The sequence below is a fragment of the Canis lupus genome, chromosome 24 (genome assembly GCF_048164855.1).
Source record: "Canis lupus baileyi chromosome 24, mCanLup2.hap1, whole genome shotgun sequence".
In the NCBI taxonomy this organism is placed as follows: domain Eukaryota; kingdom Metazoa; phylum Chordata; class Mammalia; order Carnivora; family Canidae; genus Canis; species Canis lupus.
Genome location: NC_132861.1, coordinates 19047816 through 19073094, shown reverse-complemented (window position 1 = coordinate 19073094; position 25279 = coordinate 19047816). Strand labels below are relative to the sequence as shown.

The following is a 25279-nucleotide window of genomic DNA, read 5'->3' as shown; positions in this document are numbered from 1 at the left end:
GGAAGTCGTCCTAAGGAACAGAATCCTTCTAGGTTTTTCCAGAAGGCCTGTTCTATCCTTGGAGAGCTCTGATTACTAGAAGCAGCTTTTTGCCCTGAGCCAAAATCTGCGTCCCCCGACTCCACAAGGGTGGCCCCGCTTTGGAGCTCCGGAGATCTGCAGGCCAGCTCCTCGCAGGCCTCCTGGGGCCGGGCAGGTCCTCGGGGTCCTCGGGGTCCTCGGGGTCCTCGTCGCGCCCCTCGGGCCCCAGGCCCGCCGCGCACACACAGTCCGGGCCTCGGCAGCCGCCACGTCCGCCCCGCTCAGGTGCCGCGGCCGTGCCCTGCCCCGGGGGGAGGCCGGGCTCACGGCCGGGCGCTCTCCGTGCCGCGGCCGCCGCGCTCCAGTCCCGGCGACGACGCGGGGCGGGCAGCGCCGAGGGAGCCGCGCGCCGCGGGGCCGGCCGGCACCCGGGGCCGTGCGCGCCGAGACCCCGCGCCGCCCCTCCTGGGCCGCGCAGCCCCGCGGGGGGGCGGGCGGATGACGCGGGCGTGGGGGCGTGAGTCTGCGGGGCGGACCGGCCGGGGCGGCGCGGCGCGGCGCGGCGAGGCGGCGGCGGGGATGGCGCGCGCGGGGGTAAGCGGCGCGGACGGCCGTCACAGGCACTCGCAGCCCAGCGCGCAGCAGCCCGGCAGGCACACGCACACGCGCACCCCGCAGCCGCCCCCCGCGCGGCCCCCGGCTCGGGGCGGCGGCGGCGGCGGCGGCCCGGGGCGCGCGGGCCGGCGCAGGGCGGGGTCCCGGGGCCCCCGCGGGCGGCGGGCGGGCGGCGGCGGCGCTCGGGGGCCCGTCTGGTCCGCGCCCATCCTCCGGGCCGGCCTCACGGCCTCACGGTCCCGCGGCGCGCGGGGGGCGGGGGCGGGGGGCGCGGGCTCCTCCGCCGCGCGGACGCTGAGCGCGGCCTGTCTCGCAGGTCTGGATGCTGGTGCTCGGCGTCCTGCTCGCGCTGGCGCTGGGCCGGGCCGCGGGCGCCCCGAGGGCCAGCAGACGGCCTGCGCGGCCGCGGGGCTGCGCCGACCGGCCCGAGGAGCTCCTGGAGCAGCTGTACGGGCGGCTGGCGGCGGGCGTGCTGGGCGCCTTCCACCACACGCTGCAGCTGGGGCCGCGCGAGCAGGCGCGCAACGCGAGCTGCCCGGCAGGGGGCAGGCCCGGCGACCGGCGCTTCCGGCCGCCCACCAACCTGCGCAGCGTGTCGCCCTGGGCCTACAGGTGAGCGGCGGGGCGGGGCGGGGCGCGGCGGGGCGCGGCGGGGCGGGGCGGGGCGCAGGGCCGCGCGGGCGGGGCGGGGGCGGGGCCGGGGAGGAGCCCGGAGCCGGACAGGTGGAGCGGCGGGGGACAGGTGGGGAGGGCGGAGCAAGCGCGGAGACAAAAGTCTCCTCGCCTCCCTTGAAGGAAACCTGCCTCCCGTTATTACCCTTTCACTGTTCCACTGGAGCAGATGTTTCTTGGTGCCTGTTCCTTGCCAGGGTTACGATCCAGTGGGTTCCACGAGGGACCAAGACGAGTGAGTGGGCCTTCAGTAAGTTTTACAGGACTTCGTACAGGAGGCCTGCGAGGCGCTCATGTGGCAGCCCGCGGACATGTCTTGAGTGCCTGGGTGGTGGTCCAGACACTGCTGAGAGTTAAACCCTCCGAAGCCCATCCTCTGAGCTTATCGTTTAAGGGACGCGTGGAGATAATTGAGAAGGAAACCCAGTTATCAAGGCAGAACACGATTTGACACGAAAACTTTAGTGTGTTGATAGTGTAAAGCGGTGAGAGGGATCAAAATGGCATCTGAGATGTATTTTGGAGAATGGCCATAATTCTGAGATGGGCCTGGAGACGAGGTCATCTCAGAAGAAAGGAACAACATGCAAAGCAGGTAGTCTGGGGTGTTCTGGGGCTTGGGTAGGGAAGAGTGTGGCTGCAGACTGTCCCCTTCCCTGCTGTTACTGCAGGGTGTCATCACCCTCAAGGGGCTCACAGTTAGCTGTACAAGGAGGGAGCCCTTGCTGCCAAAGATGTGGAAAAGCCCTCAGTGAAAGAACAGGACAAGGGTGGTTCAGAGGGAGGGGGTGGCATATGACAAGGGGGAGGAGACCAAAGAATCACAAGCGCTGGTGTGTTTCTGTGTGGCTGGGGGTGGCAAGAGAGGAGCCTACAGAGGGGACCAGAAACTAGATTTGGCCTTAAAAGCAATGCCACAGATTTGAAGTGTATCCTGCAGGACGTTTTTTGATAAAGAAAATCATGTGACCACTTCGTGTTGAGGGACAGATCCGAGAGGAGATACAGGACATGCAGTGCATGCAGTCATTCTTCCCGCAAAAAGCAATTAGGGTCTGCACTCAGGCAGTGGAAGTGGAAAAAGTGAGACTAGGATCAGTTTGAAAGATATTACTTAAAGAAGTTAAAGTGACAGGATTTAGTGGATGATGATTATATGTGGGAGTGAGGGAGGGGAGGGCATAAAATGAGTAACGGCTTAAGGCTTCAGTCCACGCTGCTATGAAGAGGGGCAGAGAAAATGTAATGATTTTGTCAAAAACCAATCTGGGCTTATCCAAGCCTCCACCTGCTGGGTGGGGGTCTCCCTGCGCCTGGCTGCTCTGCAGAGGACCAAGTTCACTTGTGGCTGAGCTCCCTCCCACCCTGGAAGTCAGGCCCAGAGCACCCTCCTGCTTTCATTTTCTCTTCATTCATCTGATGCCCTCAGGACCCACATGTTGAACCGTTCATTCTGGTGGCTTCATTCTCTGGCTTTCCCTCTTCCTATCATTCCCAGAGTCCAAAAGGGTGGGATTTTATATTATCCTTCTTCCTCCAACCTCATGTTATACCTTTGATACGCTAAATAGCATTAAAGAAACTTGGAATATCTCTCAAAATAGCGGCTTGGCTTCTCCAGACAGAAGCTGCAATGTCTACATCTTTATTTAATGAATTCTAAGCTCTCCTGGCAAATGGATGCCTCCCAGACTAGGCTGTGGGCTGAAAGCAGAAGAACACACAGAAGTGATTTTTCAAGACCTCCAGTTGGGCATCTCCCATGTTTCTGGCTTGGATTGTTGACAGTATTTAAGCAAAATGGAGAAACTGAATGAGGAGTGAGTTTTTTGGAGGGAAGTAAATTCAAGGAGTTTTATGTGCCTAAGAGGAGCACAGGTATAAATTATCAACTTGGCCTGGAAGTGTGGTCTCAGAAGAACAACTGGGGCTGAAGTACCAGGCAGGAGTTGTCAGCCCTAGGATGCTGCGTAGTGAGTTGAGTTGGGTTCCCCCTACTACCTTACCTGTGTCTCCTAGGAACGATCCAAGGGCAGCAGGGAAGAGGGAATGGCTAAGAGAGGTCATGGGCAAGAACAACACATAACAGATAGCGGTCCTGCCTGGGCTGCCCAAGTCTGCTCATGGAGCCTTTGTGGGGCCTGGGACCTGAGCTACATCTGAATCGGGTGGTGGATGGTATCATCTGCATTACCTTTCTTATTATTTAACAACACTGATGCAGTTGCTCCCCCAGTGAGCCAATGGTGGCTTACACTCTCTGAAGAAAGGATGGTCTTCTAGGGATGGGCACTAGGTCAGGACTCCAGATTGCTGGGTGCCAGAGCTGGCCCTGCCTTCTCCCACCAGGAGACCGCCTCTCTGCTCACCTGGCTTCTGGTCACTTCTTACTACCTCCTGAGTAATTGGAAGACTGGAAAAAGCATTGCAGGTAGAAGCTCAAAACCTCTTCTACAAGAGGTGTCTAGAAGGACAGGGTTGGTTTCTTAGTGGTGCCACTGTGGGACCCGTGCAGCCTGGGGAGGGGAGAGTATGCTCACCTGTGCAACTGTCAGTGTGGAATCAGAAGTAGTATGTAAGGCTAAAAACTGAGAACTCCTAAGGAAAACGGTTGGGGAAACAGACTGCCAGTCAGAAATACTGCATGGCACAGAAAGGATAGGACAGGATTCAAATAGAAATTTGGATTATAAAGTGGCTTTTCATACTTTTAAGGGAGAGATGGGTCATTCAATAAATAGTGTTGGGACAACTGAGAAACCAGCTGGAAAAACATACAAATAAATTCCAAATGATGCAGATTTAAATGTAAAAATAAAACCACAAACACATAAGAAATACAGTCAATTATATTTACAGTCTCAGAGTGGAGAGGCCTATTTAGTAGCTTGCAGACCCCCAAAGCCATAAGAAAACAAGACTGTTAAATTCAGCTACACAATTATATGCCATTTCTTCTTGGCAAAATAATAAAATAAAATTAGAAAAATACAAGGGCTTACTGGGAGAAAATATTTGCAACCCTTGTCACAAAGGGCTCATTTCCTAAAGAGCTCCTACAAATCAATAAGAAAAAGACATAATAAACCAGGAACAAAGGCTGTGGGTAGTTCCTAGGGAAGGAGAGTCAAATGCCTCACTCATGTGAAATGCCCAGCTCCAGGCACCCTAAAGTGACATGCATATTAAAAGGATGCTGAGAAGCCTTTCCTTGAGGGGGGGGGGGTACCCATCAGGCTCTGTTGGCAAGGGAGTGAGGAAAGCAGCATTCTCACACCGCAGAGGGTAGGAATCTCGGTTGCTGGTTTTCTCCTCCAGCCACACTTGCCTGGGTCCCAAATGCTGTAGGGACAAGCGTGTCCATCGCGGTAGTACAGGGCTTGGACACCACCCCAGCATGTTCAATAAAATGCCATCAAACAGCCAGAAAAGGAATGGGGCAGCCCTAACCCTGCCTGAGGAGAAGAGCCCATCACAGACGTAGAGGGACACCAGGCAAGGTGCAGCGCGGCGTGCAGGCTGCCGAAGAGAAGCTATTACATAACATACACATATGTTATTTTTAAATGCGTGCACACCCCACCCCACACACTTAGGGGCATCTGTGGACGTGGTACCACCCTGCCTGTCAGTAGGGGAGCTGAAGGCTGGGGACGGAGCAGGAAGGTCTTCCTTTCCACTCCTTTGTACCTTTTGAATTTTCAACCATGTGCCCGTGTTATTTATTTCAAAAACGTCTTAATTTTTAAATTGGGAGCAGAAAGGGAAATTCCCCAACCATGAGGAGAAGGCAGATAGTGAAGACCCGAAACTCAGCAGGTAAGAGCAGCCTTTGGTTCTCCCAGAGCACGGTCTGAAGAGGATGGTTTGCTCTCCCAGGCCGTGGGGCTGCCGGCAGAGGCGCTGCAGTTTTCCGGGCGCCCTGTGCCCTCCCAGCCAGGCTGTGACACGACGAGGAGCCTGGAGACAGGGAGGAATTGGGCCCAGGGACAGGCATTACAAGGTAGAGCCAGGACCTCATCCCAGATCTCGGACTCGTCTAGCCCGTGCTCCCGACTTTCATGCTAGTAGAAAAGCAGCATTCAACTCCCAGAATATAAAATTATTTTCTCATTTACTTTGTGGCATCATGTTTGTTTCCCTTAAGCTTTAGAGACAAAAATGCCAAAAATAAAATCAATGCAATTGCTCATTAAGCCAAATTGGCATAGTAAGAAATATATTGTAAGACCACTGAGGTTTATTAAAGTTTAAAGGTACACATCACTCACCTACGTTGGAACCCCAAAGATAAACACCTACCAATACTCTAAGTAATTTTTAAATTGTTTATATTTTTCAATTTTGGGTCATGAGCTAAAGATAAATTTTCTCTAGGCTATGACTAATGCACAACAATTTAATTTTAGGCTTTGTTACTTTCCTATATAACTCCTTTCCTCCTGTGAATTTATGAGACTACACCTCAACTGATTTTGCAATAAACAACTCCATGGGGTATCAAGAACAGCAAGGGAATAGATGCAAGGAAGAAGTAACAGGACAGGGAATGAGAAGAGAGGACAGGGCATGGGACAGGGGAGTGACTTAAATTGTGGACGGAGGAGCCGGTGGAGGGGGTGCCTCAGCAGGGGGACGGCCACCGGGGCCAACAGGGTTAGCCCCAGAGCCACCAGCCCCAACGTAGAACCCAAGTGGGGACCAGTCTCTATAGCCAGAACCTTCAGCAGGTGACTTTTTCTTTTTAAAGATTTTATTTATTTATTCATGAGAGACACAGAGAGAGGGGCAGAGACACAGGCAGAGGGAGAAGCAGGCTCCCTGCAGGGACTCGATCCCAGGACCCGGGATCGCGCCCTGGGCCGAAGGCAGATGCTCAACCCCCGAGCCACCCAGGCGACCCAGCGGTTGACTTTTTAGGGGCGGGGGCCCCAGCGGCAGCTGCAGCTTCTGGCTCCTGTGGAGTCAGGCAAGGTCGGCGCTGCCCCCGGGCCTGACCCGCGATGCCCATCTCTGGGGACGACCTTCAGGGTTCGGTAAACCGCTCGTCGGATATTTAGTGGAAAGGTTTTCGTCAGGAAAGGTTGATCTAAAAGGGGTATTTCTGCATCAGCGTCCGCTGCCCCTCGGTGGAGCTGGCCCAGGCCCCGCCCCCCGGGCCCCCGCTGCGCACACCGCCGGGAGGGCCCTCGGGACGCCGCCCCGCGGCTCACCGCACCCCCCGCGGCCGGGCAGCCTTCAGCTTGCGTCCTGGAGGAGGCGAGCGCGCATCCGGGAGTCCTCTCCGCCGCGCCGGGCCCCCTTTTACATAGTGCCCTTCTTTCAAATGCCCCCTGCGCGGCGGCACCTGCACGTGTGTGTCCCCGGCCCGGGAACAGGGCGCCCCCCCCCCCCTCCGGGGCCGCGCGGGGACTGCGCCGCCTGCAGCCCCCTCGCGGGGCGGGGCGGGGCGGGGCGGGGCGGGCGCTGCACCTGCGCGGGGCCGCCGCGGCCGACAGGGGGCAGCACCGCGCCGGCCGCCCTCTCCCCGGCCCGCGGGACCTTTGGGACTCGGCGCGTCCTTCCCGGTCTGTCATTCTCCTTCGTTCACTCTTTCCTGGGTCTCTGCTTCAGAGCCACAACTAGGACAGCGTGTCTGCCTTCAAGGACTGTCTGTACGCGGTGGAGGAGCGGCTCTTTGTCCCGGCGGCGCGGTGCTCGGCGTTGGGTTCCGGACAGGAGGGCTGGGGAGGCGGCCGAGGGGGCCGAGGGGGCCGAGGGGGCAGGGCCCAGGCGGCGCCGGCCTGCCCTGGCCGCTCTCCAGGTACCGCTCGCAGGGCTGGCGGAGGCGCTGCTCGGCGGCAAACCCAGGTCTTAGAAAGGGAGACACTCACGGTTCAAAGCAGTTTGTTTAAGAAATGTTGGTACACACACTCCCCCAAGAAAACACTATTTTTTTTAAGTTTTTTTTTATTAAGATTTTATTTATTTATTCATTAGAGTCACAGAGAGAGAGGCAGAGACTCAGGCAGAGGGAGAAGCAGGCTCCATGCAGGAAGCCCGACGTGGGACTCCATCCTGGGACTCGATCCTGGGACTCGATCCTGGGACTCCAGGATCAGGCCCTGGACTGAAGGCAGGCGCTCAACCACTGAGCCACCCAGGGATCCTGAAAACATTTTTTATTGGGGCACCTAGGTGGCTCAGCGGTTGAGCTGACGTACCAGAAAGACCACAGTTCTGAAGGACAACAAAATGATTTAAACATGTCACAAACTGAATTAGGGATTTTTTTCTGTGCCACCTTTTCTTCTTTAACATCACAGTTTTTATATGTTTTCTTTTGAGGGAACCAAAGATAGAAGACAGTTTGTATGCATTGGGGAGACTTTTGAGGAAACAGAAAGATATTCCTCTCTGTTTACACCAATCACGTTTGTACCCACACTCCCATGAGGCCTAGGGCAGCTTGACTTACACTATATTATTTATACTATATATCTCATATAGTATAATGATATCACTATTTTAACAAAAGAGCATTTTGGAAGCTAGAATTTCAATATATATCATTGGTAATTCTTTTTCCTTTTCTTTACCTATTAAACTGCACGGTTTCACTTTCACTAATAACAGAGATTTGATTTTATGCAGGACTAAGTGATCATCAAATTTGTGCAAGTGATCATCAAATTCATGCCTCTATGCGTTTTTAAACAGCACTTCTTCCTCGAGACACTTATATTTCCATCTGCAGAAAATTGTCATAATGTATTGATATTTCTTAGAGCAAGATACTTTACTGCCATCTTCTGAAAAATTATTTTTATCACTGTTATAAGTACCAAATCTATGGTATCTGTAATGTAACACTTCCTCAGACGTGTCTCCCTTGTGCAGTGCACAACCTATACAACCATATGTGACAGATGTTGTGATGAGTATAATATTGTCCAGGGAAATTCATGTGCTTGAACTTAACTATGTCCAAAGAGACGGCAGCTCCTTGTCAGAAACTAAGGATTTCATCGCCATTAAAACTACTGTGCTTCTTTCCAAATCATTTCTGCATTCAGTGAGAGAAGATGTCATTCATGGACTTTACCTTTGTCTAGCCTCAGGATTCTGGAGGGGTAGGAGAAAGAACAAGAGAACAGGTGATGTAGATCTTTGGTTTGAAAAGCATGCCAAGGGGGATCCCTGGGTGGCTCGGTGGTTTAGCGCCTGCCTTTGGCCCAGGGTGCGATCCTGGAGTCCTGGGATCAAGTCCCACGTCGGGCTCCCAGCATGGAGCCTGCTTCTCCCTCCTCCTGTGTCTCTGCCTCTCTCTTTCTCTCTGTGTCTATCATAAATAAATAAATCTTAAAAAAAAAAAAAAAAAAAGAAAAGAAAAAAAGAAAAAGAAAAAAGCATGCCAAGGGCAGCCCTGGTGGCTCAGCGATTTAGCGCCGCCTTCGGCCCAGGGTGTGATCCTGGAGACCCGGGATCAAGTCCCACATCAGGCTCCCTGCGTGGAGCCTGCTTCTCCCACTGCCTGTGTTTCTGCCTCTCTTTCTCTCTAATAAATAAATAAATAAAATCTTTTAAAAAAAAGAAAAAGAAAGTAAAGCATGCCAAGACAGAAGATGAGAGGTTAAGTAAACAAGCATATAGCCTTAAACAGGACAAGTAGGGTCTTCATTCACCCTGGGTGACCCTTGACTTTCTTTGTTGGGGCTTCAGGGTCAAAGTTATTACTGGATAGAGGCACATTTGCAATGAAAAATAAAGATTCTCCTTGCCTTTTGGCAAGCTCAGCAATTTTGCAACCAAGCCACCTTGAAAGACAAAAACTTCTCAACCTCTCAAGCCACTGTCAGGTTCCTCGTAGCATTAAACACACTGAACCACAAACCAAATGAATCTTTAAAAAAAGATTTTGAGAGAGAGCACGTGCACTAGCAGGGGAGGGGGTGCAGAAAGAGAGGGAGAAGCAGACCCTCCACTGAGCCAGGAGCCCGACTGGGGGTGGGGAGTTAGATCCCAGGACCCCCAGGGTCATGACCTGAGCCAAAGGCAGATGCTCAACCCACTGAGCCATCCAGGCGCCCCAGCCCCAAAAAACTTTGTATGGATAAGTGAGTGACCTTTAACTGACCAAAGTACTATGTGGATTTATTTTCTCTGAGCCACTCAATCTAGCAGGCTCTCCTGCACCTATCACTGTTTCACAGAGTAAAAATAAGAGCATTGTCATGGAGCATTGTCATGGGATTAAAGTCTCTCTTTCTGAAAATAGATACGTTCGTTTTGCTTTGATAGTTATTCTCATCTGCCCGGGTTTTACTTTGGCATTCTTAGAGTAACCAGGGATGATGATACTATTTCATTCCATCGTCACCCACTCTCCCAAATTTCCTCACCTGAATAGAATGTTTGTACTCTTAATACCAACTGAAGAACCGTGCCAAGTCCTGGAAGGAACACACATACCACCAAGTGAAATTCCTTATGGTGTCTGTCTTCCAGAAAGGACACATGAAGATTTTGAAGGATGGTAATGAGTACATTGCTCACTAGATTAACGAGGTCAAAGCAAAAATAATCTACCAAGGACACTTCCAGAATTAAATAAAGACTCTGGCCTAATGTTTTGATATGATTTCTCATAACCAACGTATGGCAACAGCTGGTTCATTTCAGATCAAGGTGAGCTCCACCCTTGGTGCACACAGGCGCTTCCCGCCTGCCCCAAGGACGGACACATCAAAGATGGCTTTGAACGTAAATTCTGCAGCTTCCCCTGGACAGATAGTTAAGCCACCCCGTGGGCATGAGCTATGTTTTCCCTTTGAAGCGGTATTTCCCAGCTGCACTGAATGTGTGGCATTTGCCATGACAAAAGAATAAAACCCTTTGAGAAATTCTGGCCCTCATTCGAATTTCTTTCTCTCTTTCCCTCTGGGAAAGCTTTTTTTCTAAATTATCTTTCAAATTCTTTTCCAAGCCATTTGTCTCTCTCCAGTCTTGCCTTATCTTCCAGAACAGATTTTACATGGTATCTGTGGGTTTCCTGGTTGTAGATTTAGCACTTACCAAGCATCTGGCTAACTGCTAAATATCCCCAACTGCAGAGCTGACTCACCACGTGGCTGCGAGGGTGGGGCAGTGGGTGGGACTAAGCCAGGTGAGTGGGGGAGACTGGACAAGCCCCTCACCCTGTCGGTGCCTCGGTTTCCTTCCCAGTAAAGGGAGAGGACGGACAGGCTGAGTCCTTGCTGGTTCCCAGTAGCCCAGAGCCAGCGCGGCTGGCAGGAGAGCCCGGTCAGTTCTGGAGCTGGCCTCACTGGCTCGCCTTCAGGGCTGACCTTGATGCCAAGTTCAGGATCACACCAAAGTCAGCCTCGGTCCCCACGCGGGGGTAGAGCTGACCCCTAGCTCTCCTTGGCTGGTGAAGAGGGCCAGGTGAAATCCGCCGGGGCTCTGACTCCAGGGCATCTGTGCCAGGTCAGACTTTGCTCCCCGAGGCTGATTTTTCCATGTCCTCTTTCAGGAGAAATGCACAACTGATGTTTTCTTGTGGGGGCCAGAGGAGCATTTTTCAGAGCTCCTTGGCAGCATGTATTGAAGATCTTGGCTCTCTCGCGCCCTAGGGAATGGAGAGAGGGTGGAGCCGCTGGGGCTGCTGGCTCCAGCTTTCCAGCAGAGGGAAACGGTCTTCATGACCCTGGCTACTCCCTGGCCGGCCCTGGGCCTCCTCACGCACCATTCTTTCCCCCATAGTCTCATAACCATCCCCCTCCCAGCTGTGGGGCTGGTTCCAAAGGGAAAAAGAGGTTGGAAGGTTACACAAACCTCATCTCAGTGACTTATTCTCCCTCTCAGATCTGGAGACCTAATGGCCTCTACCAGGGCCCCATGTTAGAATTATCAGGGGAGCTTGAAAAAACCCCAATGTCCTGGCCCCACGCCAGAACCATGAATTCGGAGTCTCCACGGTGGGGGAATAGTGATCACTAGTTGTGAAAGCTCATTTGTGTGCCTCCACCTGAGATCCACACACCATCCTCCCTGCAATGCCAGTTGCTCGTTTGGGTGGCAGTGGCCTAGTTACGTTTCTCAGCGTAGGGACTCCCGCACTGGTAGACTCATGACCTGTGGGTGTACCAGGGAAAATGCAAGCATCCAGTTGTTGCTATCCACTGAGCCAATCCGAGAGTGGCTAACCACCTTTCGGAGGTATTGCTGACTTCGTTGCCAACTGTGCCGTGGACCGGGCCTCCGCTGCCCATCAGGTGTGCCCACTTCGAGTGAGCAGGACAGATCTCTCGGGCAGCTTGTGACTCCCACTTGGTTCTTACACAGGGGGCCTGAAAAGCACAGTTTGGAAATCTTGTTTATGCCTTCTCTTTATTGCCCACCTCCTGGACAAAAAGACCAGTATTCTTCAGAGGAATTTTAGCTCTTAGGAAGGGAAACTGGTTATCCTCAGTTTCCCCAGAGAGCTGCCAGATGTTTTAGTCTTACCACAGTTTCAGAAGGTCTTGATCTCTGGGAAAGTGGGGCCCCCTCCTTCCTTTTCAACATTGTCTTGAGTATTCTTGGACTTTTTCTCTCTCTACGAATTTTAGGATCAGCTTGCCAAGTTCTGCAAAAACTCTACTGGGATTTTGCTTAGAACTGCACTTTATAGATTAATTCAGGGAATTCTCTAGTATCTCGGAAAATCAATGGATGACAGCTGTCCTTTCAAGGCAGAAAACATTGATTAAAAAAACAAAAACAAAAACAACACATCACATTAGCGTCCCGCCATGAAGAAGCTGAAGGAGTTAGCCTGGTCATCAGATCATCCCCTTCACCTCAGAGAAGCAGGCAGAGGCCGTGATCTGCCCACTGGCACTTGTTGGTAACTAAACTGGATTGAAATTTTATGCTCAAGACTCTTATTAACTCCATTCTGCCCTTTTTAAAAAGTAATTGATGAGTTGAACTCATTGACCTTGAGTCCTGGCCAACCGTGACTCCTGAGGCAGATCTGTTTCCACTTAACTGCTTCTGTCCTGGTGGGTCTCCAGTCTGAACTGGAGAAGGCACCGTCCCCAACGTTGTTCCTGGGTTCAGGGTCTTAGAATGGCTGCGAAACAGTCATACTTATCCTTTGTTGTCTTGAGATCAAAATAATTGTATGTTTTGCAAAGCAGGAAGGTGAGCCATGTGGGGACCCTGTGCCAGTAGATACCACAGCTATACTTGGGCAGCGGACAGAGCGCATCAGGTGGCCTCAGCCCTGCCCACTGGAATGTGACTCATTGTTCTCCAGGTGGCAGTCCTCGGGAACCGCTTCGAATTGTTTCCTACCACGTTCAGGCTCCCTGGGGCAGTGCTCTTTTCCGTCTCGGCTGTCACTCACATTCCTCTCACAGCTCAGTTTCCATCACCTCTAATCATCCCTGGAGGACTTGTCCTTTGTTCTTGGATTAAGCTGAACCAGCTGTCACTCAGTCAAGCCAAGCTTCACACGTGGCCCCAGGGACACTTTTGGATCCCATCAGAAAGGAAAACTTGGTTTGATTCAAGTGTGTCCCGGTGCCAACCTTCCACAGAGCAACATGCAGAAAACATAGAGACAACAGAATTATTGCTCACAAGGAGGCGAGACAGCCGTGAAGGATTCTTACTCGATTGCATTTCCATGTTTGGTAAGAGAAGAGGATCCCTGCTGGAGATCCTTGAGGTCTCATTCTTGTAACCAGAAAGCCCTCCAGGCTGAAAATGTCCTCAGACTCTTAAGGCAGGAGGTTGGGGTGACAGGCTTTAGCTTTGTGTCTGCCCCTGGCTGTCCCTAGGCTTTCAGACCTCTCTCCTGATCTCCTCCCCACCTCCCACAACCAGTGTCCTTCAGAATGTGTCTGTCCTGTGCTGTCTACCATGGTCCCTCCTGGCATTGATAACCCACCATACGGGTGTCTGGGCTATGATCTGCACTATATCCTCCCTCCTCCCCTTGGTAGCACATTTCTGTGTTTTTCTTTATTTTGTTTTTAAGATTTTATTTATTCATGAGAGACAGAGAGAGGCAGAGACACAGAGGGAGAAGCAAGCTCCATGCAGGGAGCCTGATGTGGGATTGGATCCCAGGACCCCGGGGTCACGCCCTGAGCCAAAGGCAGATGCCCAGCCGCTGAGCCACCCAGGCGTCCCCATGCAATTCTGTTTTAAGAGAAACCTCCTGGTCATAAAACCATAATATGAAAACTATCAGTCCTTAAGCCTTTTTATCATGTGCCACGTACGAGGCAGAGGTGGGGGTAGGCAGATGTCTCTTTGTCATAAAGCCTTAGCCCACAGGTGTCACTGTGACAGTGGAAATTTCAGTCCTGGGGGGCAGACTGGTGGGGGTTGAGCAGATATTTTTAATCAGATGAGCCTTCTGACCATCATAGCATCCAAGTGACGTCAGTTCTATTCATCATTAACAGATGGTATGGGGATTGGTGCAGAGATTCTTACCTGCCTGCTGTGGTGTGTAGAAAAGATAAATCCCAGGGACTTGGACTTGAGAGGGATCTTGGATGCTCCCAGGTCACACTAGCGTAACAGAGGAGGAAACTGAGTCTGAAGAGGCTGTTCCTGACCTTCCTGCCTCAGCCCCAATTTTGTCCTGTAATTGGGTCTATGCCACCATCAGAATGGTGTTTGTAAATGTCCACCGATCACATCTCTACGTGCCTCCGGTCCTCGCTTGGCTTCCCGTGACCTGGAAGCTGAAACAGCTCTGGTCTTCAAGGCTCCTGTCCACCTCTCCCACGTCCTCCTGAGCACCCCCTGCACACGGCGGCAGAGTGCACACACGTCATTCCTGCTACCCCGGCCAGCCCTGTGGCCCCCTGCTGTCCTGCCTGGTGTAGGTTGCTTGGCACCTCCTCCCGCTCCTTTTTTCATCCAGCTCAGCCCTCCTTTTTAAACCCACCTCAGACCTCCCTGGGGCGGGAGCCTCAGCCACCCATGTGTTCGCAGAGGTCTGTGCGCTATGCGTTGGTTGCTCTGTCCTGACCAGCTGGCTTGAGCGTTGGAGGACAGGCTATTCCCTTGCCCAGCGCCTGCCTTGGGAGCTTGAAAATTCTGCTGAATTAATGATCACTACTATCCTTCCATTTGGCAAATCCCCAGGGCACTCTGTAACTTCATGAACATGTAGCACTGTTCATGTGGGTGTCTGTGTACACTCCTGTTTTTGGTGTACATCTCTAAAAGATAAGGACTCTGTTAAATAAAACCACACAATACCATTAACACACCTGGAAATTAATACTTTCTTAATATCCATCAGGTTCAAATTTCCCTGGTTATCTCATAAGTGTTTTTTTAAAACTTTAAAATTTCTTTCTCTGTGTTTTTTGTTATATTATTTAAGTCTACATTTTGAAATAGTTTCAAACAAAAAACCTTTGTGAAATTAGCACAAAGAATTCCTGTGTACCCTTTACCCAGATTCCCCAAATATCAGCATCATAACTCAGCAGAATTAGCAAGATCGGGAAATACATGTAGGTAACAACACTGGAATCTGGAGACCTCGTCCAGAGGAGGCCTGCGCACACCCCTTGTCTGCCCAGGACCCCTGCCTGGGGCTGACACTCGGCCTCCCGATGGTCAGGCCCTTCTGTGGCCTTTGGTCCACCACAGTGCCTCAGTTCTTTGTCTTTTGTGATTGTGACACTTTTGAAGAGTACTGGTCAGTCGTTTGTGGAATGTCCCCGTTTGGGCGTGATGTGTTTTTTAAGCAACCATAAGTTTTCATCCAAACGGAGACACTTGCAAGTAAAGAGGTGCTCTGTTCACAACTGCACTGAGCCAGCAGGTGTCAGGCAGGTCAGCGATGCCCCGTGCCCGGTGCTCATGTCACTCTACTCCATGCCCTTTTGGGTTCCCTCCCTCCCTTTCCCCCTTGAACAAACGTGCTGAATTTCCAACACCCTGTATGCTGTTGGTTATGTCCTCAAAGTGCCATTTAACGTGCTCCTCCAACCCTGTATTCCCAGGAAACTGACTCAATCAATCCCAGTTTTTGGCCAGCCCCTCTGCCTTCCTTGGCTCGTGGAATGCCGCTCCTGATTCTGTCACTCTCCACAATAAGACATATTCTCCCTTAAAAGTTGGTTTTCCCAGGCATTTGGATGGCTCAGTTGGTTAAGCGTCCAACTTTTGATTTTTGGCTCGGGTCCTGATCTTGGGGTCGTAGGGTACAGCCCCACACCGAACCCCATGCTCAGTGGGAAGTCTGATTGAGTCTCTCTCCCCCTCTCCCTCTGCTCCTCCCCTCACTCATGCACGATCTTTCTCTAAAATAAATAAATCTTTAAAAAGAAAAAAAGTTGGTTTTCTCTTTCATTTTGTGTCTCTCCATACACTTCTCCGAATGACCTTATATAACTTAAAAATCTCCACCTTCAGCTAGTAGTAGCTCTTAGACTCCAGACCATCTTCTACTCTGTAGTCTAGAGTTCTAAAATTCCATCTGATTGGGTCACTTCCCTTTTTAACATCCTCCCCATTGCCCTCAGGGTTAAATCCAATTTCCCTACCTGAATTTGACCCAGCCTCCACACATTGCCCTTAGCCTCATCTCATGGCGCCCCTCCTGTGCCGCAGTTCCTGATGCTATTCTGTAGGCTCTGGGATCTGCCTTCCCCCTGAACTGCCCCTTCTCCCTTCCTCATCTGGACCAATCCCCCCAGGAACCACCTCTGCCAGGAAGCCTCCCTAGCTGCCACAGCTGGATGAACTCTCTGGTGTTTGTACATTCATCCCCCCAGATGGTGAGTCCTTGGATGGTAGGTCTGTGTTTCATCTCTATCCTCATTGCCTGAAACATCACTGCCACTCAGATGTTGCTGAATAAATACTGAAGGCGGCTGGGGATAGTATAAATTCCTTTCCCTTCAAACTTTAAGTTAGGGCCTTATATGAACATAGGGATGTGAAGGACAGGGAGCTGGGCAGCCTAGACTCATTGTCACAGCTCACCATCTTCCGAACCCTTACTCTGTTAGGGCACAAGGTTGAGTAAAAGTACCATCCTGAATCCTCCCTCCAAGGGGAACACAGAACCAGTGACGCTCTATCTCATGGGCACCAACTGTTACGAGGATATGGGGGATGAAGAGGATCAATTTGACTAAGGAAATCTGAAAACTCTTAATGATTTGAATTGGACCTTAAAATACAGCGAGATTTGATATTGGTCTTGGGGAGAGGGCATCTTGGATGCCTGGAGGCGAGGACGCTCGGAGGAGACAGTGAAGGAACGCCCGAAAGGTATGTGTAGGGACCACGCTGTGGAGGCCTTTGGAGGCAAAGCAGAGGAGTCTGGATTTGTCCTGACTTGTACCCTCACAGCTCTGCCTCCACGTACCCCAGCTGGGGGGTAGGAACAAGGCTTTACAGAGGAGGCTGAAAAAGCTGGAACGGTAAGGGTGGGCAGCCTTAGGAGCCCTTGCAAGAATAGAGCTCATGGTGTTCCAAAAGCTCCTCATGGCAGAACTGAGGAAAAAGTAGTGATGAGAAACTTAAAAGATAGTTTTCAACTACTTTTTTTGTGTTCATGTTGGAGGGAAGGATGAGTAGACAAAATCAGTATACATCTCAGTGTTTTGGCTTCAGAGACGACTTACGACTTACATTGTGTAGACGGTCCCCACCCCGCCCTGCTCGTTTGCACAGAACAGGTGTATCGGCCTCCACCCTCGACTCTGCCCTGGAAGTACGGCAGCGAGAAGGGAGGTGCAGGGTCTGGGCCGAGCGCTCCAGCCCCGCGGGGACCGCCCCCCACCGCAGGCCTTCTAGCTCCGCCCCCTGCTACTCCCATCCTTCTGGTCCCGCCGCGGGCAGCTGTGGAGTCCCCGCAGACTCTGACCTCCCCGCGCACATTCAGACAGCGGCGGGGTGTGTGCACACGTCCCTCTTGGCTTTGAGCGCCCAAGTGGCAAGCTAAGCTCCGTCCTCTAGCTTAACTGCCGGCTCCTGGCCTCCCTGGCCTCCTTTCCGCCCACATGGGCCGGTGTTACCCATCTCCCCCGCCGCAGTGCCTGGGGGTTGGGGGGACCCCAGCTCTGCGCTCTGAGAGGCTCGGCTTCCTGAGTTCTTTCATACTGTGTAAATGGCCTGTTTTTGGCGGTGAGTACATTTGTTGCTGCGTGAAGATAACTATTTCTCGACTCCCCGCCCCCCCCATCATGCTTTAGTCCACTAATGTCTAAAGATGTTGGATCCAAACAGAAAAAGACACCATGAACTTCCCTTAAGCCTCTGCAGCCACCCACCCTCCCTGCCGCCGAGGGTTAGCACCGGCCTCTTGACATGAGCTCCTCAGGAGAGAAGTGTCTTGGCCCGTCCTGGAACAGCCCTGTCACTCCCATGCTGCAAGCCCCTCGGCTTCTGCCTCCCCACCCCCACCCGGCCACAGCTGCCCCAGTCAGCACCGCGCATCTGTCCATCCCTCAGCTGTGTTCTTGGACACCCCAAGCACTGCTTGCTCCCCTACCCCCTACCTTTCCCAAGTCCCCTACTTCCCATTCTTTAACTGGACGGTCCAAACATACTTAACTGGAAATTTCTTCACCCTGTGGGTGAGTTTTAGTCATTAGCAGTGAGGACCTACAAGAGAACCTATGAGAGGGGTTTCCTCCTGAGGGACAGGCCAGCCCAGGCCGCTGCCCCTCCCTGTGGAGACACACTCTGCCGTCAGAGCATGCCTTAACAGGAACCTGGATGAGAAAGCATACATACCTCAACTTCTTGGCTGTTAAAACCTTTAGGTACACCTCATTTTTAAAAATTTATATCAGGGGGATCCCTGGGTGGCTCAGTGGTTTAGCACCTGCCTTTGGCCCAGGGCGTGATCCTGGGACCCGGGATCGAGTCCCGCGTCGGGCTCCCTGCACGGAGCCTGCTTCTCCCTCTGCCTGTGTCTCTGCCTCTCTCTCTCTCTCTCTGTCTCTCATGAATAAATAAATAAAATCTTGAAAAAAAATTTATATCATAGGCTCCCACCGGCACAGCACTTTGGGGGGCCCCTAGGGCTTGGCACGTTGTGCATCTACAAATGTCTGTGTGTTGCTTGACAGGTTAGCAGTTCTGACTTCTGACTCTGAGAATTTAGGGTTTAGGGTTCCTAAGATTTAGCTCCAGAAGAAAAAGAAACACTCGTAAGAGGATTGATTGCATGTGTTTTAAGTGGGGGAGATTCATGGAAATGAGAATTTGGGGTCACGGCAATCCCATGAGAAATGGGGACGGTCCCTCCCTGTGCGAGGGGACGTTCAGGGGGAGCCCTGGGTCTCCATTAGTGACCAGGCAGTGTTGACCTCTTGGCTCACTGCAGGGGATGGTGGCGGAGGGCAGAGTCCTGTCTGGAGGTGCTTTGTTCTTTCTCCCAGGGAGCCACCGCCGGGCCAAGCCCTAGACGCCCCTGGCATCGTGGGCGTTTTTGTAGGTTGTGGACACTGGTTCTTCACATCTGACCAGAAAATAGCCTTGGAGGAGGGCGGAAACGATCACATTCAAACCAGCGTTGGCTTCTCACATGTCCCAGGCCGCCGGGCCGCCGACCCAGTCATGGAGGAGGGCACACGGACCGCGACAGATGGTGGACGCAGGGACACCTCGTGACCTTCTGGGCAGGTGTCTCGCTGCTGCCTTCGCTCACGGCTGTCAGAGGCCGGGTGGCCAGTGTCTGCACTGTCCGGCAGCTGGGCCAGCTGCTTCCTGGGGACCACTGCGGTGGCACCCTGGGGCATGGCCCCCACCCGGGGCCGCGGAGCCCGGCGTCTGGAGGGAGGCGGATCCGGGGCCTTGGGGCCCACAGCCCGGGGCGCCTCAGGCGCTGGTGGGTGCGCAGGCCGCCCGCCCCGCGCCTCCGCAGGCCGCGCCCGGCGCTGTGCACCTACCTAACCGTCCAGCCTTGGCTCTGCCAACGAGTCTCGGTCCCTCGCGTGAACAGGTCCGTTTTCCCTCCCTGCGTATCAGCACAGAGCCTGAGGCTTCGGGGGCTGCGCGGACGGCGGCCCGGCCCCGCGCCCAGCACGGGCCTAGGCGGCTCCCCTCAGCTCCGCTCGGCTCCCCTCAGCTCCGCTCCGCCAGCCGACGGCCCGAGCCCGAGCCCGAGCCCCGGGGCCTGCGCTGACGCCCCGCTCTCTCCCCGCAGGATCTCCTACGACCCCGCCAGGTACCCGAAGTACCTGCCCGAGGCCTACTGCCTGTGCCGGGGCTGCCTGACGGGGCCGCTCGGCGAGGAGGACCCGCGCTTCCGCAGCGCCCCGGTCTACGTGCCCACCGTGGTCCTGCGGCGGACGGCGGCGTGCGCGGGCGGGCGCGCGGTGTACGCGGAGGAGTACGTCAGCGTGCCGGTGGGCTGCACCTGCGTCCCCGGCCGGCCCGGCGAGGCGCCCGCGCCCGCGCCCAGCCCCAGCCCCAGCCCCAGCCCCAGCCCCAGCCCCAGCGAGCGGCCGGCGCGGCCCTGACGTCCCAGCCCCGGCGCTCGGCGCTCGGCGGGCTCGCTCGCCACCGCGGCGGGTCTCTCGGCAGCCGCCCGGGTTCCTCTCAGGGACAGCGCGGTCCGGAAGGCGGCCGGGGCCGGGGCCGGGGCCGGGGCCGGGGCGGGGGCGGGGGTGGGGGCTGGAGACCCGGGGCCGACAGGTGTCCTCGTGGTCCCGGGCTCAGACCCGCGCCCGCCGGCGCCCCGCGGCGGGGCACGCGGAGAAGAGGGGGTGAGCCTCACAGGACCGGGGCCGATAAGCGCTTCTAAAAGAAATCCTTTAAAAAAAAATTGTAGAATATATACCCACTTTTTTTTGCTCAGTGTTTTCAGTGAGGCAGAAACTATTTTTATATTAGCGATTTTGGATAATTGTATTAAAATCTTTGTACTTGACGTTTAAGTATTTGATAAGCATTCTGTTTCCACTTCTCTGGCGGGTGCCTTAGCAGCGCGGCCCTGCCCTGCCCTGCCCTGGCCCTGCCCTGCCCTGCCCTGGCCCTGCCCTGGCCCTGCCCTGGCCCTGCCCTGGCCCTGCCCTGCCCTGGCCCCGGGCTGCCCCTGCGGACCCCGCCGGAGGGGCAGGGCTGCGGTGACTGCCTCCAGCGAGGAGCTTCCCGGGCTGCTTCGTGCTCACCGCAGACAGGCCAGGGATTCCAGGAACCGCAAACGTGTGATGTTCATGAGTGTATAAATGGCCACAGATTCATATAATTAAGCAGTGTTTTCACTTTTGAAAGTAAGTGGGGCCAAATAAGAGGTGGTGGGAGAAGGTGAGAGGTCAACTGGCATATCTTTGCCAGTTCTCGGAAGAATCCGGGTCTTAATCTTAGTTTTAAGGGCTTCAGGAACTAGCCAAATATGAGAAGCAGCAGGCCAGCTTAGGATTTCCAGAAATCAATGTTGGGAGCCTCTTTGTCTACATCCTGCAATGTGAGCTGAATCCATACTCCCTTCTGTAGGCTGAAAGTCTGTCCTTGAACACAGTCGTTTGTAAATGAGTTCTTCTAAGTCATTAAAGCAATTACAGGTGAAGGGCATGTTGGCTGCGTGCATTTCTCTCTGGACTCCGTCCGCTTTGATGGGCTTGACACAGTTTCTGAGGAAACTAAAGTCTTCACTTAATTTTATGGTTGAAGTTTAAGTTAAGATCTGAATTGGTCTTTGAAAGATCAACTATTCCTGCAAAGTCAGTCTCTCTTCTGGGACACCCCGACCAAGCCAAGGACTGTCCCTTATTTATATGTCTTTCACTCTCAAACTTCAGCTGTCAGTAACGGAGCTTCCGCTCCCTAGTTACCAAGTATCAGCCTTAGTTTGATCTACCTGGAAGGTCCACTGAGAAAACTTTCAACTTGTACTGACAGAAGTTGTATGCAAAAAATACATTCCTGAGCAAAATCCAGATTTTCCAAAAATTCGGAAATTCAAAGATCAAAGTGCTAGCTGTGGACAGTTTTGCACAGTCTGGGGAAATTTTACTTCTCCATTCAACCTGGGGTGGGGAGGTGGGGAAAAAAAGTATCCTTAGTGCCAGTTTATCTGGAATACATTCTTGTCCAGAAAACAGAAGGTTCAGAGCAATTTTCCATTCCTAGCTCAACAGTAACATCAAGTCCATAAGTTAAAAAGAAAACTGCTTCAAAAGATTTTATTTATTTGAGAGGATCCCTGGGTGGCTCAGTGGTTTGGCACCTGCCTTTGGCCCAGGGTGAGATCCTGGAGTCCTGGGATCAAGTCCCACGTCGGGCTCCTGGCATGGAGCCTGTTTCTCCCTCTGCCTGTGTCTCTATTTCTCTCTCTCTATGTCTGTCGTAAATGAATAAGTAAAAAATCTTTAAAAAAAGAAGAAGTCCAGTGCTTTAAAAAAATAAATAAAAGATTTTATTTATTTGAGAGAGAGAGTGTGCTCATGAGCAGGGAAGAGGGGCAGGAGGAGAGGGAAAGCAGACTCCCCAATGAGCAGGGAGCCACACAGAGGTCTGAGCCACTCAGGCACTCCCAAAAAACTCCTTTTCAAACCAGTGATTTGGGTAATCGTTGCAGCCATCACCACTGTTGGGTAGCATTTTTTCCAGTTACTCCTTAAATATAAATAGTGCAAACCTCAGAGAATAGACTTCAGGAGAGTAAATATCTGGGGAAAATATCTATTTTATTAGTATTGTTGAACTACGCTTGTGAAACGGTAGCACATTCCCCGTGGAAGAAACTGAGCTTTCCATTTTATAGAACCAGAAAGGCAACCTTTCTTTCTTTGTGTTTTTTCGCTGGATGGAATATTCAGCCACTAGATATTTATTGAGCACCTGCCCTGTTGCAGGCACGGAGCAGCCCCAGAAGCCACCTGTGAACCAGGCACAGTCCGATCCTCAGCCAAAAGTAGACCCGCCCTGGCTGGAGGGCCCAGTTGGGGCTGGTGGCCGCTCCCCGCAGGAAGCGCTGCCCCCAGAACCCGAGCCATGTGCAGCGCTTAGAGAGGGACCTTGCGTTTCCCTCCATCAATGAGGCCCGAACACCTTTTGTAAAGCACAGGGCCTGGCATGTAGGAAGTAGGAGAATGTATTGATGGGCCCCAATGATTTATAAGCTACATGGAAAATAAATATCAAGCTACTCTTTCTTCACATTGTTTATTGCTTTAGCAAGGATAGATCATTAAACTTTTTGTATAAAAAAAAAGATCGGGACTCCTGAGTGGTTCAGAGGTTGAGCGTCTGCCTTTCGCTCAGGGCATGATCCTGGGATCCAGGATCGAATCCCACATCGGGCTCCCTGCATGGAGCCTGCTTCTCCCTCTGCCTATGTCTCTTCCTCTCTCTGTCTCTGTGAATAAATAAAATCTTAAAAAAAAAAAATCTATTCGTTAGGCAGCTGCGACCAGATAGAATATGTTGGAGTGAATGTTAACTAACGGGAATTAAAGACGGGGAAAAGAGAATGTGTTGCGGGGAGAGGGTAGTGATTTCTCCTGAGGAGATGCTGTTTCAGTGACTAATGGGAGTTTACTGGGACACAATTTTGTTCCCTTGTTAAAATGAAAGGGATTTTTTGGAGAGTGATTATTCTCATGTCATATCAGACATCTGCGGAAATACTGCGTGGGCCCTGGTAACCCCCTCACCCCACTCCCAGGGCCAGGGCACGCAGGCCTCAGGCTCCCCCCTCAGGCTTTCCCGAGCGGCCACTTTGCTGGTGGGAATTTCATCGCTGCTTCCTCCTCTCCAAGAAGAGCCACGGTGCCTGCATTTCCTTCCAGTGATTCTCTGGAGGGCTCCAAGGCAGCCCTCAGGATGGACGTGTCTTGCTGGGTACTGACGATCTTTTCCAGCCAACTGACAGTCAAATGCCAACAGTTCCACATTCAGGGGCCAGTCACCCAGACTCCTCGGTTTACCAGCGAAGCGAAGGAGAGAGAAGGGTCATGCTTAGCCACTGGTTCCTGCGCTGAGTTGAGAGAGGAATGGAAGAGCAGGATGCTCCCCCCCGCCCCCCCCCGCCCTGTGAAATGGGGCTCCCAAGTTACTCTGGCATCTCAGTGTTCCACCTGTCTGTGCTTCCCAGCTACCCTAAACAACCCAAGTCGCTGTGTGGACTTTTGGATCGTGGGTAAAACAGAAATTACTATCCTCTTTCCACTCCTACTATGGTTATTTTGGGTCTCAGTGCAAATCTTTGAATTAGCAAAGACTTTAAAAAGGGGTCTCTTAAAATGTTCTTTTTAGTTTTTAAAGTGCTTTGGTCGAGTGTAGGAGGTGAGGGTGCCTCCTAAGAAGTCAGGAAGCTGATTTTGGGCAGGCCATGCAGGGCGCACCTGCCTTCCTCTGCCCCAGCCTGCAGTGGGGCAGCCCTGACTCAGGTTTCTGAAGGTTGCGGAGGCAGAGCGGCTGACCTTTTATGAAATCCAGAAGTGGATCGCATGGGAACACAGGTTTGCTAAATCACAAGGGGTCCAAAGTAATAAAACACATGTTGGCTGCTTATTATACAGCAATTTAATTAAATGTTTAATGAGTCAGGCTTTGCCTTTCCCTTACCCTCCCTCCACAAAGAAATGCGGTTTCTCCTCCTCATCTAGACGCTAGACTTGCAGTATAACTAAAATCCTGTATTTCTAGGCTGCTGCCTGCCCACAGTTCCTAAGTTACACATTACACTTCTATACATGATTTATTTGTTACTAAAATTTGTTACTGGTCTAGGTAATTTCTAGTAAACTGACTCATGAGGAAATAATAAGGTAGGAGGTATTTTTTTAAAGAACAAACATTTATTGAATACTTCACATGTGCCAGGTGCTGATATACTGATAAAAATTTAATGTCTCATAAAAATACCAAGTGATTTTTAAAGTATATTAAAAATTATCCCAAAGTAGGACAATTGGGGACTGAGAGACGAGAGCCCCCACACCTCCTGAGCACTGGCGCCAGGGCAGCAGGCTCTGCAGCACAGGCTGGGCTTCCACAGCCGTGAGGAGCAACCGCACAGTCCCTGATTTTCAAGAGCCGATGTTGGCTTTCTGCCCCCACGCCCACGGCTCCGCCGTGCCTCTCGAGGACGTACACAGCCAGAGCACTGCTGCGTGAAACACCACTGCTAGCCCCATTTGAGATAAAGGAAAGCTCTGCTTGGCAGTGATGAGCGTCACTTCCGATCAGGTTTTGTTAGCAAAGCGAGTCCTATTGGGTGGGGAAATGTTATACCTCCTCCACCCTGTTTTTAAAGTTTTTATTTTGAAATGATTCTAGATTCACAGCAAATTGCAAAAATACTACAGAGAGATCTTAAGCACAGAATCACACCCAGGAAATGGACACTGGTGCCGCCCACAGGCCCCACTCAGAGCTCACAGCGTTATGTGTGTGTGTGCCACCTAATGCCATCGTGGAGTTTTGTGGCACCGCTGCACAATCAAGATGCAGAACAATTCCAGTTCCACCAAGATCTCCCTTTTCTGGTTCCCCCACCCCCATCTTAACCTCTGCCAACCACCAATCTGCTCTCCAAGAATGTTACATAAATGGGAACACAGTATGTAACCTTTGGGGACAGGCTTTTTTCACTCAGCACAAGGCCCTTGATATCCAACCATGTTGCAGCTCTCAGTAATTACTTCCTTGGGACCTCTGAGGAGGAAGTGTTATGTGATGTGGCTGAGCGATGAGTAACTTTGTCTAGCATGCTTCTCACCTTTTTTGCTATAGTGTTTGGTTTGCAGAGGCACGTTCTCAGGCGGCTTGGAGCATTTGATGAGGCTCTGGCTGAGCATGGAGGCGCTGTGCCCACACAGAGGGCACCTGGGCTACGTTCCTGTCATCCCTCCAAGAACTGGGGCGAAGAGGAAAGATCCGGGAGGCTTTCAGATACAGTTCCAAGGACTATCAGCTTTTTCCATGGAGGCAAGTCGTGTCTCCTTGAGGGGCTGGAGTAGATGACAGCCCCTTCACAAATCTTACTGTGAAGAATCAGCAG

The 25279-nt window shown here is 52.5% G+C and overlaps 1 protein-coding gene and 2 long non-coding RNA genes across 4 annotated transcripts in view; 2 read left to right on the top strand and 1 right to left on the bottom strand.

Annotated features, from left to right (window-relative positions):
* Positions 1 to 837: 837 nt before the first annotated feature.
* IL17D (interleukin 17D) lies at positions 838 to 19790 on the top strand. The gene is made up of 2 exons (XM_072797190.1): positions 838 to 1248; positions 19475 to 19790. The coding sequence occupies exons 1-2, from the start codon at positions 959 to 961 to the stop codon at positions 19788 to 19790; spliced, it is 606 nt and encodes a 201-aa protein (XP_072653291.1). The 5' UTR covers positions 838 to 958.
* Positions 6044 to 6744, bottom strand: LOC140615836 (uncharacterized). Its single transcript, XR_012016333.1, has 2 exons — positions 6522 to 6744; positions 6044 to 6397 (listed from the first exon to the last, which is right to left on the bottom strand). It is a non-coding gene; the product is annotated as an uncharacterized lncRNA (long non-coding RNA).
* A 121-nt stretch (positions 19791 to 19911) lies between the features above and the next one.
* The window catches only part of LOC140615839 (uncharacterized), a 68456-nt gene continuing 63088 nt past the window's right edge, over positions 19912 to 25279 (top strand). For both annotated transcript variants that reach the window (XR_012016334.1, XR_012016335.1), the window contains exon 1: positions 19912 to 25206. This is a non-coding gene — a long non-coding RNA (uncharacterized lncRNA). The remainder of the gene's footprint in view (positions 25207 to 25279) is intronic.